Source organism: Canis lupus, chromosome 1, assembly GCF_011100685.1.
Source record: "Canis lupus familiaris isolate Mischka breed German Shepherd chromosome 1, alternate assembly UU_Cfam_GSD_1.0, whole genome shotgun sequence".
NCBI classification, from domain to species: domain Eukaryota; kingdom Metazoa; phylum Chordata; class Mammalia; order Carnivora; family Canidae; genus Canis; species Canis lupus.
In genome coordinates, this window is record NC_049222.1 from 50,439,814 (window position 1) to 50,456,321 (window position 16,508).

Genomic DNA, 16,508 nt, shown 5'->3' on the forward strand with positions numbered 1-16,508 from the left:
GAAGTAGGGTTTTCTTTTAAAAACTGACATCGAGGGGCACCTGGGTGGCTCAGTCTGTTAAGAGTCCGACTCTTTTTTCAGTTCAGGTCATGATCTCAGGATCGTGGGATCAAGCCCCACATCAGGCTCAGTGCTCAGCACAGAGTCTGCTTGAGATTCTTTCTCTCCCTCTCTCTTTGCTCCTCCCCCTACTAGTGCTCGCTTTCCTTCTCTCTCTCAAATAAATAAAATCTTAAAAACACACATGCATAAAAAATAAAAATAATAAAAATAAAAACTGGCATCAATACTCTCCATGGTACCAGAAATGGCCCAGCAAGGATGGTGGTGAGGCACTTGCTCCACAAGGCCAATGATGTTGGCTTTTCCCCACATTACTGTTTTGTTTCAAATAAGTGTTCCACATCTGTGTTTATTCATTTCCATTCACAATCTCAACTCTCTAATTTACACCCTGGAGATGAGTGTCAATACCAGGGCCATCATTCCTAGAAACTTTGTGTTTCTTTAGGGTATTTCCTGTGGTGTTTGGCACCAATGGGCCCTCATGGTGTGTGGCTTTCCTAATCTATGGATAGGAGCTCTCCAAGAATGTTCCATTCCAGATTGCTCAAACACAGGCTCATTGTCACTCATTTCAGCCACTGAAACAGTTCTAAAGAAATGCAGTGTCAACACACCCACGTTGAGAGCAATGCAAAGTCACTGAGCTTTTCTGAAATGACATTACAGAGAAAATCCTTGTAGTTTTTCCTGACTCAAACTTCTGTTTTAAACATTTACTAGAAAAGTTTGCTGATAAAGCAGGAAAGTAACAGTTAGATTTTTTTAATTGAATGGTTTGCTTTTTAGATAAAAATGCCTGTTGCCTCACCAGGCGATCCCTTCAGGCAAGAGGGAGGCTCCTGGAGCGAGGTGTCCTGGGCTTCCCTCCCACACTTTGAGCATTTACTGAAAATCTACCCTCAGAGATGGACTCCAAAGCTCTTTTGATGCTTTTATTGATAATTTGAGTACAGCCTTAGACATAGTTGTCAAATATTCCTTTACACATTTCAGAGAAAAATAAAGATTTTTCTGCAAAGATTTTATTTCTATTCTTTTGATATATTCACATTTGGTTACACATTTCATGTTCAAACGTGTTCATTTATAGTGGTTTGTGATTCCCATTCATTTACAGAGGCTGTTTTTTTCTTAACTTGTTTCAGTGTTCTAGTCTGAAAAAAGAAAAGAAAAGAAAGAAAAGAGAAGAAAAGAAAAGAAAAAAGAAAAAAAGAAAAGAAAAGAAAAGAAAAGAAAAGAAAAAAAGAAAAGAAAGAAAAGAAAAGAAAAGAAAAGAAAAGAAAAGAAAAGAAAAGAAAAGAAAAGAAAAGAAAAAAGACCACCACCAGGAAAGGAGCAGAGAGCCCCAGAAATTTCTATCATGCCTGAACCCATGAGAGCAAACCTTGTTTGGGTTTCACGCACCCAACACAACATGCCGGTTTGGAGGGAAGCAATCACGACAGCATCACTAAACCCAAAAGTTATACTGAATATAAAATAGTGGGTGTTCCATATGGCAGGGAGCCATCTGATTTGTCCTGTCAGGTCAGTGTCAGAAGCTATTTGCTGGGATTGTCAGTAATGCTCAGATATTGGCTCTCCGTTCCCTTGCTATGATCTTTAAGGCTTCCTGACATGAGTCTGGATTTTCTAAACAGAGCCTAGAAGAATGGTTAGGGATAGAGGGACAGACATTCTCAGGCAATATTCTAAGGTCCTTACCTCTCCTTCCCCAGCAAGGATTTCTGGTGCTATGTCTACAAAGAGAAGCCCCGAAAAGACAGACAATGAGAACAGAAGATGGTGGTTATAGGTTTTCATCTGTACACTGTGCTATAAGAAGATGAGGTTTGCTGCATAGTGTAAACACATCTTTTTTTGATGTGTTGTGAATGTCTAAAAAAAAAAAAAAAGATGAAAACTTGGTGAACACTCCATTTGAATCCATGTCAATGTGAGGAAATATTCTAGTGTGACTCCACTGTTCTAGAGAAGAGCTCCTCTTGGAGGAACCCATTCAGGGAGCAGAGCCCCTGGGGCATGCAGATGGGGGACAGAGCAGGTGCAGAAAGAGCACTGACCCCCCTGGGATAGAATCGGTCTTGGTTTCATTTTGCCAGCCCTCGCCATGCTCCTGCTTTAAAGACTTCTGCACTTAACACCCTGCACTTTTGTTAACGTTGAGAATCATTATAAAGCCATTTCCAAAAACGTCTCCTCTATAGGCACCTTACCCATTAAATGTACAGTGAAGCCAGATATACTAGCTTGTTCTTCCAAGCTGCAAAATGAAGGTTTAAAATCAAATTATAGACTTTGTAATACTTTCAGAAAAACAATTTCTTTCTGAGGTCTCAAATAATTAAATGGAATGAAAGCACACGAAGTTTTGATTTCTATAATTTCAACATTCAAATTAACTTTCATAATTTCTCACTAGTTGACAAGCTGATTTATGCATAGTTGATATTACACCGATGCAATATATAAAGGTAGAATCCTTAGGGATAAACACAGAGTTTGACTATTGCCTGGGGTTCTCTTTGGGAACAGATACTCTCTGAAAATTTAAATAAGAGCATTGCTCCTAAAATCAGGAATAGGGTTGTCGAACCCGTTGCCCTCGGTTTTACAGAGAACCCCCGAAACCGGTCTCTCCAATCTATTTCGTCCCTGATGGCCTCTTCCCAATCTTCGCTGAAGGTCAAATGCAGGAAATGAAACCTGAGAAATCTTTCTGTCCTTAAATCCAGCCTGACTGGAATTCACAGGAGAATGGCAATCCATACAAAAGGTGGAGTGCACTTTCCATCTGCGCTCTGGGGTCTGTGTATTGAGGGCTGACGCCTGAGAATACTTCGCGCTGCTTTTCATGAGCACCAAGGAAGGGATCCAGGAGCTTCTCCTGTAACTTTGTTTTTGTGGATTGGGAAGGGATTTGAGGGGTGCGTGCGTGTCTCTGTGTGTGTGTGTGTGTGCATGTGGCGGAGGGGGGGAGAGAAAGAGAGAGAGTTTGGAGAAAGAGCAGCAAATTGTGGGACTCTGTACATTTCCAAGTTGGCTGGCGGTGGGGCGCCCGCTCGCAGGGCTACACGTCGAACCAGTGGTCCCCCATGCAGGTCCGGTTCCACTCACAGCTGCAGGTCCAGCACCACTCCAGCTGGCACTGGGGCTGTGGGCACTTCATGTGCATGCATCCTCCTGCAGGCAGACAAAAGACACGGGCAAACATCTGGAGAACATCCTTCCCGCCCCAACACACTGGTCTAAGAAAGGACTTTCCAAGGGAATGTCACCCACAATCCCAGGGCATTCTGAAGTTAGGGCATCTATTAAGAAAGGAGTGAGGGTAGAGCTCACCACTCCCATCTAGGACAAATTCTATATAAATAAATAAGTTAAATATTTTATTAATATATAAATATACATACAAATATATATAAATATATAAATATAAATAAATTTATATATTTATAATATTTATATATTATATATAATGTATATCTTTTATATATATAAATATATATTATTTATTCATGAGAGACAGAGAGGGAGAGAGAGAGAGGCAGAGGCACAGGCAGAGGGAGAAGCAGGCTCCATGCAGGGAGCCCCATGTGGGACTTGATCTGGGACTCCAGGATCACACCCTGGGCTGAAGGCGGCACTAAGCCGTTGAGCCACCTGGGCTGCCCCAAATTTTATTTATAAATCTGAGTCTATTTACTTCTCCTGAAATGGGATTTAGAGACAAAGATGTTGTGTTTTCACAAGCAGGGGTCAATTCCTCATTGAAATGTGTATTGTTTCATGTTTTAAAGAGATGTTAATATACTTAATAATTTAACACAGTACATATACTGTTACTTGCCTTGGCAAAATTCATGAAATGGGAGTTGGGAAAACAGTACTGAAAGTATTTAGGAAACAATACATTCCTTAATGCTGTTTGAAATGGTATTTAAGATGAGCAGATGGGGGAAACTAGGCACGCTGGGCGGATTACCTAATTTACTCCCCAAAAGCACCTAGTAAGTGGGAGTGTTACTCCGCTGTAGAATTTTCTCAAGGTCAAGTACTTCTAAGTGGTAAAGCCTGAGATTTAACCAGGATCTGTTCTTTCCTAGAATGGGGCTTTTGCAGCATGAAATGAAGGGTCCCTTATTCCAGGATTTATTGTGGGATACCTCCTCTTCCCGCATTTGTTAAATTCATTTCTTATTTGCTTCTGGGGCTCAGACATCACGGCTGCAGTGGAGTGCAGAAATTCAGTCAGTTTCTAGATAATTCAGGCAAAAGCAGTTCTTTGCTTGAATTCAACACAACATCAGATGTGCTCTATTATTCAATTTTACCAATTATCTTGTTAAGTCATTTTTTCTTGCCAAATTTTCCAGGTAATTGCTTCCGTACTGTCTCATTTTTATCATTAGAAACATGGCATGAGAACTTCCACTGATTTAAAATATTTATGAATATATAACTAAAGGTATTTGCTTTAGGATAATTTAAGGGCATTTTTAAAAAAGATTTTATTTATTTATTCATGAGAGACACAGAGAGAGAGGCAGAGACATAGGCTGAGGGAGAAGCAGGCTCCATGCAGGGAGCCCGACATGGGACTCGATCCAAGATCCTGGGGTTAACGCCCTGAGCTGAAGGCAGACCTCAACCGCTGAGCCACCCAGGCATCCCAATTTAAGGTCATTTAAAATCCCATACTTTTCTACTTCTTTTTGGTTGGTTTTCAAGATTGTTTAGAAATTATAAATATGCATAAAATAAAGGGGAAAACTCAGCTATGATATTTTCATCTTGCTAGATCTCATTTAGGATTACACAATTGCAGGACTGTACAATTTTCAACACATATTAAATGATTATATGCTTATGATGTAAATAATACAATGTTTTCCTACTATGCCAAAATCTTCATAGATATGGAATACTAACATTACAAATAAGATCTTATTATAGAAACTAGAACCATGATGGCTCTTTAGAATAAGAAGAAAGGAAATAGGGAGAGAGAATATTCATGTTATTAACTTTCTTTCCCTCTCCTGTTGCTTGATATATATATGCAAGACAGTATGCTAGCTCCCGTGATATGGAGAAGCACCAGGGATTCTAATTTGAAAAGCTTTGCTAATGTAAAAGTAAATGCGAGCAAGAAGCTGCTGACAGCTTCACCAGACTTTGTGGGCCTTTATTTTTTATTTTTTTTTTTTTGTGGGCCTTTAAAGAAATAAATTATGACTATGACTTTTCTCATATGAGAGGAAAGTCCCCTGGCTGATGCCTAAAACCATGAAAAGTCCAGCCTCTGCCCATCAGCACCGAGTCTTTCATTAGGTTTAATGAGAACAGAAGTTCTTGAACGACCCAAAGGGAGACTTAACAGGCAACAGGCACTTGTTGATCAGAGAATGGAAGCAGAGTCTCATCTGTTTGAGGTGCAAGTGAGGGAAGACACTTTCCTGGACTGAAGATTACAGGAGGAGGCTTAGCCTGTCTTTAAAATGGAAATGAGCCTCATTTTCATTGAGGCTTTGCTGCAGGAAGAAGGACTTTCTGGGATTCAGAGGACTGTGGCCTAGGCCACGAGTGTCCTTTGAGAACGAAATGATGAATCCAGCTTTTCTTGCCTGCAGAGCTCACGTTTGTCTGTCATATGGTGTAAAACAGTTTAGATTAACAATAGCTTATTATTAATAAGCTTAAGGTTTCAGCTTTTCTGCTCATAGGTTAAAAATCTCTAGGTGAAAAATCAGGGCTTTCCACGTATAGTAAATCACGGTATTTCAGAGAAATAGCAGATCAGGAAACCATTCTAGAGCATGTAGCACGTGACTCGGTCAGGGCCACCTGCCAGGGCTGTGGGGGCAAGGGGTGGGGAGTCGAGGGGTCTGATCGAAGGCAGGTCTGACCCGATCACTTCCCGGCGTCGCACCTGCAATGGCTCCCCGTCTTACAGAATCAGGTCCCAGCCCTTCATGTCCCCTCCATCCTGTGCACCACTTCTGCACCTGCTCCTGCCCTGCCTCACCTGGAACTCCCAACCGCTGGGCTTCCTGCACACCCAGCATCTCCAATCTCCACGCCCTGCTCTTGCAGGGCTGCCGTCCTCCAAGGCTTCCCTCTGGCTCCCTTGACAGGCTCATCTCTACTGACCCCTCAGTTCTCTACTCAGGTATCACCTCTTTCAGGAAGGCAACTCTTAGCCCTCCGGCTTTTGTGCTCTATTCGTTTGCTTTCTCTATTATATTTTAATACAAATATCTGCTTATGCGTGATCCCTTTTACTAGCTACTTTTTGACTCAATGGGTATTTGTCAGTGCTTTTCTGGGGTGGGGGGTGTTCAGGGGATAAACAAGCAAGGCTCATGACCTTTGGTAATAGCAGAATGGTCTCCTACTATTTGGTTTGCATTCTTGAAATCCGTGTGTAATGAATGGAGCACTGGCCCATGTTTATCAGCACTGCACATCCTCCCTCGTGAAGAGTCTCTGCATCTTTTCTGACTTCCCGTTGCCCACAGGGCACTGCTCAAGCAGCGAGGACTGGAAGAGTTCTTGCCCTGGTTCCACTGATGTCCTCTCTTCATACCTCGTGTGCCAGCCCACCTTCCAGGCACATTCCAGCACGCAGAGGAATGCACTGACTCACTGCACCCATTTATTTATTTATTTCTAAGAGACTGTTGTTTCAGAGCCAGGGACTTGGCCTGAGCTGAGACCGTTCCTGCTGCACAGGGATGTGTCAGCACTCTCTTGTTTGCATTAACTAAGACCTTCTAAAGGACACATGTGACGAAAGAGAGGCTCGCAGGCCCATCCTGAGATTGCCGGGTGAGGCAGCTGTTCGCAGCCTCCCACCCAGGTGCAGTTCATGCTCAGTGAGGGGAATGTGGGGAAAGGTGTCCCCGGTGCTGCGTTATTTCTCATCTCATCTCATTCTTTTATTTCTCAGTGCTGTGGCCTCTACCTCACATTCGGAATGGGCTCTGGGCACTGGGCTGGGATGGCTTTATGCTGGTTGGCATGCCTAGGATGGATGGCAACAGGTACGCCGCTGGCTGGTGCGAGGTATCAGAGTGGCCCAAAGCAGAACCCTGAATGTGGGCTAGTGCTGCAGGGCAGAGAGGCTCCACTATGACCACCCATAGGCAACATGACACCAGTGCCACGGAAGCTCAAGGCGGGAGGAAGAGCTGTAGCCACAAGCCTGGGCGCACCATCGTGGAGCTGAGTGGGCCTCCCTCTGTGTTCCTCAGTGAGGACAGGGCTCTTTGTCCATTAGGACAGGAGTGGGGAGGACAGGCTCTCCCTTCCCCACAGCTATTTATAAGGAGGTATCACTGTGGCTGCGTGTGTCAGGGAGGGAGACCAGGCCTTGGAGTGCCAGTAGGGAGTGTCATTAGGTTGAGAACTGTTCAGAGTATGGATCCCATGTTTCTAAGCCCATTGACCCACACCACGTAGGGCCTCTACATGGGCTCCTAAAACGCATCTCAACCCCAGCTTCCAGAGGCATCTCCAAATGATCACTTCACATTCTTAAAATTCAGAGAGTAGTTGGTAAAGGGCAGAAGGAATAGCTTTATTGAGAAACATACTCATGTAAAGGATATTTTAATGAAGCAGGCAAGTGTCACGATAACATGAGGCTCTAAATCTCCCACAGAAGGATGGAGAAACCAAAGCCCAAAGAGCATGCTGGTGTTCAAAGGTATACAAATTGGTGTGAAGGGGGAAAAAAAGGAATTTCATGGCCAAAAAATTGGGGAACCAGATAATTAAACAAAATCACACGGATTTCTTTATGAAAGGAATCCTGAATTGCTAATGTATATTGTGAATGGGAATATATTGCGATTTCTGTGAGTGGTAAAGGATTTGATATTTGTAGGGAACTTAGGACAAGCATCCAGTAAATGCTCAATAAAAGTTAATTGTGTTGTTATTATCCAAGAGGGACATCCAATAGGAATGACCTTATAATCCTTTCCCTACAAATAACTCTAGATGTCAGAATACCATGGAGGATACTCTGAGAAATATTGGGCAAATATATATATTTGACTATGCTGGTGGACAACTTACCAGATAAAAAGTGTCTAATATTATTAATAATTAATAACAATAAGGGCAATTGGTGTTTATTGATTGTCTAAGCCAGGCACTTGGCTGAGTACCTGCCATGCGTGATATCTCATGATTCTACTATTGTGGGGCAGCTGCTGTTTGACAGAAGAGAATTTCGGGCTTAAGCAGTTAAGAAACTTGACCTGGGAGAGTGAGATTTGCATTATGTCCAATGGCTCCAACCTCTCTGAGTGCTGAGCTACTCAGTTACACATCCTCCAAGAGTTCTTGCTTATTATAACCACACGGCTCACGCTTTCCAAGAACTCTCCAAATCCTCACTTTTTCCATACCCCAGACTCACCATTTTTTTCAACGGGCACATGGCAACGGGGACAGGGCTTGGTGGTTTTCTTGATTGTCTCTTTGGAGGCCTCTTCCCACCGAGCTTGCTCTGCTGCCTTCTCATCAACTTTGTAGGCCTGCAGAATAAAGATGGACAGAGTTGAAACTCAGATCTTTGTGTTGGGGTTGAAATGTAGGTTCCTTGAGACACTGGTCCAGGAAATTCTTAAAGATGGAAGTGCCTTCAGGCAAGAAACTCAAACATAAACTCACTTGACAAGTGGTGGGCAAGGCCTGACATGCACGGAACATAGTTTTCTTGGCATGTGGCCTTTGCTTATAAGCTGAGAAAACATGTCTTGATTTTATAGCATGAGATCCTTTCTTTGGTTGTTTGAATAACTGTAATAAAAAACATCTATCAGGTGTTAAACATGCAGGCAAGTTGATAAATGCTCTACAGACACCTCTTTGTCCGATGGTTTGTCAGGCAAGTGTATTAGTTTTTCTTTTACATCAATGATTAGATGAGTTAAAAAGTTGCCCAAAGCTGGAAAGGGGGATGTTTTGATATCCTTCTATGTCTTGTTACCTTTCATTCTCACACCTGGAGAATGGGGAGCTCCAAATGTTGTTACAGAAGAGATAGGAGCCAGAAGAAGGAAATGAAGTCGACTTGACATAGAAGGCAGAGGGAGTCGGGAAGAGCCAGGGGTGAAGACTGTGGGCTCAGGGCACAGGTGCCTGGGCTCCAATCCCAGCTCCATCCAGGTGGGACCCTGTCAGATACTCCCTCACCTGAAAATTCTCATCTCTTAAATGGAAATAAACAATGCCTAGTGCATTGGGGGGTATTAAGGATTGACGGAGGGATCCCTGGGTGGTGCAGCGGTTTGGCGCCTGCCTTTGGCCCAGGGCGCGATCCTGGAGACCCGGGATCGAATCTCACGTCGGGCTCCCGGTGCATGGAGCCTGCTTCTCCCTCTGCCTATGTCTCTGCCTCTCTCTCTTTTTCTCTCTGTGACTATCATAAATAAATAAAAAAGAAAAAAAGAAAAGGATTGACGGAATTTCTTTAAAGGCTTGGAACTAGCATCTGGAACGTGTATAATATGAATACCTCAGGCAAGCTCTCAGAAATGTTTGCTAATATTATTATTGTTACGGGACTGACTTATTCCTGACTCTCTGCACAAAGTGGAGGAGGGGTTTCATGCAACCACACAGATACTCATCCTGTTCCTGTCTAATCACTCAGACACTGCCATCTCTTCTGCTTACTTCAGGACTGAATGACATGTGCAGAAAAAGCATTGGTACATTTTTGGATTCAGTACAAGAAACTTGTGGTCTAGGTCTATATTTACAAAGATTTCAACATGTTAATCCAAACAGAATCCCTCCATTTTTGCCTCTATTGTATTCAAAAATTTTTTTCTTCTATGCCTTAAAATTAACATGAGCAAGCAAGTCACTTTATTTACTTACAACTATTTAAAAATATTTCCAGAGCAATTTTTAAGTTAAGAAACTACTAAAACTAACTTCAAATATAAATTAGTGAAGAAATCAAATATCATTAAATGCTCTAATACTCTGATAATACTCATAATAATAATGATAAAACTTTACAAACTTATAATGTTTTACACTTGACTTTTGTTATTTCAGTTGCTCCTCCCAATAACCTAGAGAAAACAGCGGGGTTTCTAATAGATACCAAACTTATTTTGCAGATGAAGTCTCTGAGTAATTACTAAAGGTCAAGTGCCAGGTTCAGGATGCTTAAATCGTATATGGCAGCATCAATGCTCATCAAATGTAAGAATCTGGAAAGCCTGGGGGTGCTTGGGTGGCTTAGTTGGTTAAGCATCTGCCTTAAGCAATGGTCATGATCCCAGGGTCCCAGGATCGAGGCCTGCATTGGGTTCCCCTCTCAGCAGAGTCTGCTTCTTTATCTGCACCCCGACCCCCAGTTGTGTGTGCACATATTCGCTCTCTCCTTCTCTCAAATAAATAAATAAAATATTAAAATTTTTTTGGAAAACCTGAAGGAATTTTTTTGGAAAACCCAAACCAGAGATGCTCACACACAGATAACATTACGCTTTGAGAATCAAACTCTGTCAAGCACCATCATGCTTAGCAGGTTTTCTAGGTGGTGAGAGTGATACAGCCTCAGTTAGTATGCATCCTCTGATCGCCCTGGTGCCGTGAGGTACCTAGAGAAGATGCAGAATCTAGTGAGTAGAATCCTTCACCCCACATATGAATCCAACTTTTAGCATTTCACTGTCAGATTCTAAATACTTAAAAAATGTTAATTTTTTTCAGTCTTAGTAAAAACACCAAAAGCAAAGGCAACAAGAGCAAAAATAAACAAGTGGGACTCCATCAAGTTAAAAAGTTTCTGCATAGCAAAGGAAACCACCAGCAAAATGAAAACGCAACTTGCTGAATGGGAGAAGATATTTGCAAATCTTATACCTGATAAGAGGTCAATATCCAAAATATATAGAGAGCTCAGATAAGTCAATAACAATAAAACCAAGCAATCTGATTTAAAAAATGGGAAGAGGATCTGAGTAGACATTTTTCCAAAGAAATTTATACAAATGGCCTACAGGGACATAAAAAGGTGCTCCACATCACTCATCACCAGGGAAATGCAAATCAAAGCCACGATGAGATGTCCCCTTATGCCTGTTAGAATGGATATTACAAAAAGACGGGAGAGAACAAGTGTTGGCAGATGTGGAGCAAAGAGAGCTCCTGTGCACTGTTGGTGGGAATGTAAACTGGTGCAGCCATTATGGAAAACAGTATCCTGCCATTTGTGACAACATGCATACCCCCTGAGGGCATTATGCCAAGTGAAGTAAGTCAGAGAGAAAGACAAATACTATATGATCTCACTTATATGTAGAATCTAAACCAGAACTCACAGATACAGAGAACAGATTGATGGTGGCCAGAGGTGGGATTTGGGAATGAAAGTAGTTAACAACACTGGATTATATATTTGAAAGTTGCAAAGAAAGTAGATCTTAAAAGGTCTTATGAGATGAAAAAATCTTGTATCTCTGTATGGTGATGGGTGTTAACTACATCAGTGCTAATCATTATACATATGTATATATATCGAATCATTATGTTGTACACCTAAAACTAATATAATGTTACATATCAATTATATTTCAAAAAAGAACAATGTATCATGAGGCAAATAACTTTAATTTTAAAAAATTTTAATTCTAGTGTAGTTAACATACAGAATTGTGTTAATTTTAGGTGTATAATGTAGTGATTCAACACTTCAATACATCACCTGGTGCTCATCAGGACATAAGTAACTGTGCTTATACCTCATTTGCAGCATTCAGTGGTTTTTATTGTAATTAGTGTTTCTATTTCTGTTATTTCCAATAGAAAGTGAATTTGCCCAGAGTCAAGATCACGTTTGTGTCCTCTTCACATCTCCAGTGTCTGGCATAGTGCCTGGTACCTAGGAGGCACTCAATAGGCACTCAGTAAATGTTAGCTCAGTGAATGAAGAAATGACATAATCCACAAAGATGCTAACATGATAATCATTTGGGAATAAAGCCCCCAGAACCAGGTGGGGCACATGGGGTGCATCCTAATGGTGATCCTTGCAGTGAAGCAAATCTCTTTGCATTAGAGAAATCCCCTTCACAAAGGAAACTTCCTTTATAACTCAGAGGGTGTCATCTGATTTGTTAATACTTCATTAGGATATAACAGAGTAAGTTTAATGGCTAAGAACAACTACAGGTATTGAGAACTTCCTTTGGATCTGGGACAATTTACAGGCCACTCGTGGCTGAGTGTACAGTGTGATAAAGCCGTGGTTAATGAGATCGGTTGCAAGATTTAGTGAGTAGGTTTGGATCTTAAGTACACATCTTCCAATCAGCTCAGATTCATAGGGGGGCCTAATCCTCAGTGATACACAGCAAATACATCCCCCAGCCATATGTTCCAAGATTTTCTTTTTAAGGTCCAGGAGCTTGTAACTCTAAAGCAATGCTTTACAATTATTTACTGCAGTGTCTGGATGAGAGAAATAGGTAATGTTACTTACTAAAAATTTATTTCAAAATGCTGCTTTTCAGCAGTATGGCACACTGTCCACTAAGTGCAATTTCTCCCTGGCCTATACATCTAAAGATGTTGGATGAAATATGGAAGGAAAATCGCTGCTTAATGCATGGCTGATCTGATAGAAACATAAAGGAAATCCTTGGTGGCTGGAACAAGAAAGAGAAGATCCTTCTGGTTAAGGGAGGGAGGAATCTGGGGTTTGTGATGGGGCTGTTTTCCTGGTCTCAGGCAGCCCAGAGTCTGGGTCTTTACAGGCCCTGAGAGTATAGATGGAGAAAACTTGGGCCACAGCAGGGTGGAAGATGAAATTAAATTTTCCAATTACACAGGGACAACCTAGACTCCCAAGGGGTGACATCTTCACCTGATGGATTAGGGGGAAAAAAATCTTTCCAGAAGAGAGAATTGATAAATAATTAATAAGGCTGTGTGCTGCCTTCAGCTTTTTGGTGAGTCAGGTTGGAGAGACAAAGTCTCCCTGAAAATTCCTAATCACTAAGCCTCATACACAATATTTTTGAAAGGAATTCATATTACTGATTAGCTAAATAAATAACCTGAGCCAAGAAGTTAATTTTAAATACTCTGGTTACTCTGGTAGCATACCCAGGAACCTGGCTGGAGCAAAACTATTTTCCATAAAACAATGCACTTCAAAAAACCAAACTTCCAAAAAAATTACCCAAATAAAGTTCCAAAGAGCCCAAGATCACAATAAAAAAAAAGTTATCTAGTGCAGGAAAAAACGAATTATCATGAGTGAAAGTGGCAGAAATACAAAACTGAAGAAGCTAACCAGCAAAGGCTGTAGATATTGGAGTGATCAGATACAGAGTACAAAATAAATGTGTTTGATATGCTCAAAGGAATAAAAGCATGAGAAGTTTGGTGAAGACGTAAGAGACTATTACAACTAACGAGGCAGCTTTGAAAAAAAAAAACATATTTCTTTGTTGTATTTTTTCTGAACACAAAGAAACCAATGATTAGAAATTAGAAACCCAGTTGAATTACATAGCAAATGAAATACAAATGAGAGGAGAATTTGTTAACCGGAAGATGAAGCTGGAGAAATTACATAGACTGCAGATCAGAGAGCAAACGGTCAAAAAATATGAAAAGGAGAGTAGGAGTTAGTGGGGACAGAGAGAGAGGGTACAACACTTCTCTAGAGTCCTGGACAAAGATAACAGAGAGCAGGCAGGAGAAACGGTATTGAAGACAGAGAGGCAAAGGAAATAGATTAACTACAAAGAAATTACAATTATTCTGATGGCAGATTTCTCAACCCATGGATGCTAGCAGACAGTATGATATCCACAGAGTACTGAAAGAGTACCAGTCTACTTAGAATTATATACAAGCAAGATTAATTTTCAAAATAAGTATTAATAAAAATCCTTTCAAACATGATACAGGGTATTTCTTTCCTTTTTATTTTATTTTTTTAAGATTCTTATTTATTTATTTGACAGAGGGAGTGAGAGAGTACAAGCAGGGGGAGGGGCAGAGTGTGAGGGAGAAGCAAGCTCCCCGCTGTGCAGGGAGCCTGACATGGGGTCCTGGGATCATGACCTGAGCCCAAGGCAGACGCCTAGCCAACTGAGCCACCCAGGTGCCCCAATACAGGATATTTCTCATCAACAGACCTTCACGAAAGGCACAACCAATAGGATAAAGTCCAAAGGAAGACCTGAGTCACAAGAAGCAACTGTGAGCAAGGAAAATGGTACTGTGTGGTAAATCGAAACAAATATTGACTATATGAAACTATCAAAATCATGTTCAATTTATAGGTTCAAAAATATCAAGGTAAAAAAATATATCAAGGTAGAACTAAAATGCTGGGCAAGAGTCGCATATAAGTAAAAGAATTAAGTGGCTCTAAGGTGCTTATAATATTTGGGCTGAGGGTCATTGACTTTGTTACATTAAGATATGTTTAAATTTCTAGTGTAAGCATTAAAAGAAAAGAGAGAGTATTTTGCTTCTAAACAAGGAAAAAAGTAGAATTAACGGGGAAAGCAAACAAAGTCAAAAAGAAGGCAAGAAATGGAAGTACAGAAATATAGAAAGTATAAAGTGGCAGAAACGATTGCAAGTAGGTCGGTACTCACAGTGGTGTGAGGTGAACTATAATCTAGAGAAAGAGTTGGTAAAGCATGGCCCATAGGCCAAGTCTGGTTTGCCACTACGCTGTAAACAAAGTTTTATTGAATTGTCATGTTCATTCAGCTACATATCGTCTATGGGTAGAATTCAGCTGCAGGAAGCTACAGGACTGAGCATTTGTTTTTGGGCTGGCTGCCAAATGGGGGGCCATTCTCAGGATCTAGAGGCTGCCTTCGTTCCCTAACTCTTGGCTCCCTTCCTCAATAATAGCAGTCAGTGGTGGCCTCCTTCTCATGCTTGAATCTCTCCTGCCTCTTCTTCTACCCCACCTCTCTGATTTCATCTGGGAAAGGTTCCCTTCTTTTAGGAACTCATGCAATTAGATTGGACCCTGTTGGATCATCTAGGAGTCACCTTTTTTTTAAAAAAGATTTTATTTATTTATTCATGAGAGACACACAGAGAGAGGCAGAGACACAGGCAGAGGGAGAAGCAGACTCCCTGTGGGGAGGCTGACATGGGACTCCATCCCAGGACCCCGGGATCACGCCCTGAGCTGAAGGCAGATGCTCAACCACTGAGCCACCCAGGTGTCCCTAGGAATCACATTTTTCTTTTTCTTTCTTTCTTTTTTTTTTTAAGATTTATTTATTTATTCATAAGAGACACACAGAGAGAGGAGAGACACAGGCAGAGGGAGAAGCAGGCTCCATGCAGGGAGCCCAATGTGGGACTTGATTCTGGGTCTCCGGGACCATGCCCTGAGCTAAAGGCAGACGCCCAACCCCTGAGCCACCCAGGTGTCCCAGGAATCACCTTTTAATCACATTTGCAAAGTCCCTTCTGCCAGGTAAGGTACCATATTCCCAGGGGCCAGGGAGTAGGGTGTGAACATCTATTTATCAAGGGCCATTACTATATACCTGCCCCTGGTCTAGAGTGGCGTTCTTAGCTTTTCTTTTTTTGTGCCCTGGTTCCTTTGGGCAGTCCTTGGACTTATCAGTGTTTTAAACTGCCAAATATAAAATTTGAAGACTGCAAACTATCATGAAATACGGTTATTAAATGATACTTTTTTAAACAAAGTACTGTATGCGTTTTATTGTTGCTAACAAATGAGTTAGCAGGATCTAGTGGTTGATGTAAAATTACCATTAGCATAAGTAATGAGCATAACTGATATTTTAGGATATCTGTAACAACTATAACTTGATATGAAAACATAAATAACTTCTATTGGATTGAGCCACAGGTAGTGCTAAAATTATTGTAGTTTGTGGTCACTGTTCATAATGGAAGGAACTGTTGAATTTTAGTGAGGAGTTAATGAAAACACAATGAAATTTTCCCCATCCAGGTTTATGGACCCCTGAATTCTCTTGCATCATGCATTAAGAATTCCGGCTCCAGGAGATAGGTGGTTACAAGAATGTCTATAGCATTCTGGCTATAACAGCAAGAAAATATAAACAACCAATGTGCCCATCTACAATTCACTGGAAATACAAATTGTGGCATATTTATAACCATGAAACACTGCACATCTTTGAAAATGAACGGGCTCAGGAATACACGTCAACACACTGGATGTCAAAAACATAATGTTGAAGGAATATAAAACAAGTTGCAAAAACTACATGATTTCTTTCATATAAAGTTGAAACACAAATTTGTGATAAGATAGTATTTGTGCTTTTAAAAACACTCAACTAGATAGTAAGAAAACATACACGCATGTTAAAAATCTAAAGACACACAGACGGTGATTCACAGGGGCATCTGGGTGGCTCAGT

General features: G+C 41.2%; 1 protein-coding gene across 1 annotated transcript in view; it reads right to left on the reverse strand.

Moving 5' to 3' along the window:
* Positions 1–984: 984 nt before the first annotated feature.
* PRKN (parkin RBR E3 ubiquitin protein ligase) overlaps positions 985–16,508 on the reverse strand; it is a 1,310,777-nt gene continuing 1,295,253 nt past the window's right edge. The window contains exons 11-12 of the mRNA XM_038526511.1: positions 8,498–8,615; positions 985–3,249 (exon numbers count right to left, since the gene is read on the reverse strand). Of these exons, the coding sequence (XP_038382439.1) occupies positions 3,137–3,249; positions 8,498–8,615 (231 nt within the window). The 3' untranslated portion in view covers positions 985–3,136. The remainder of the gene's footprint in view (positions 3,250–8,497; positions 8,616–16,508) is intronic.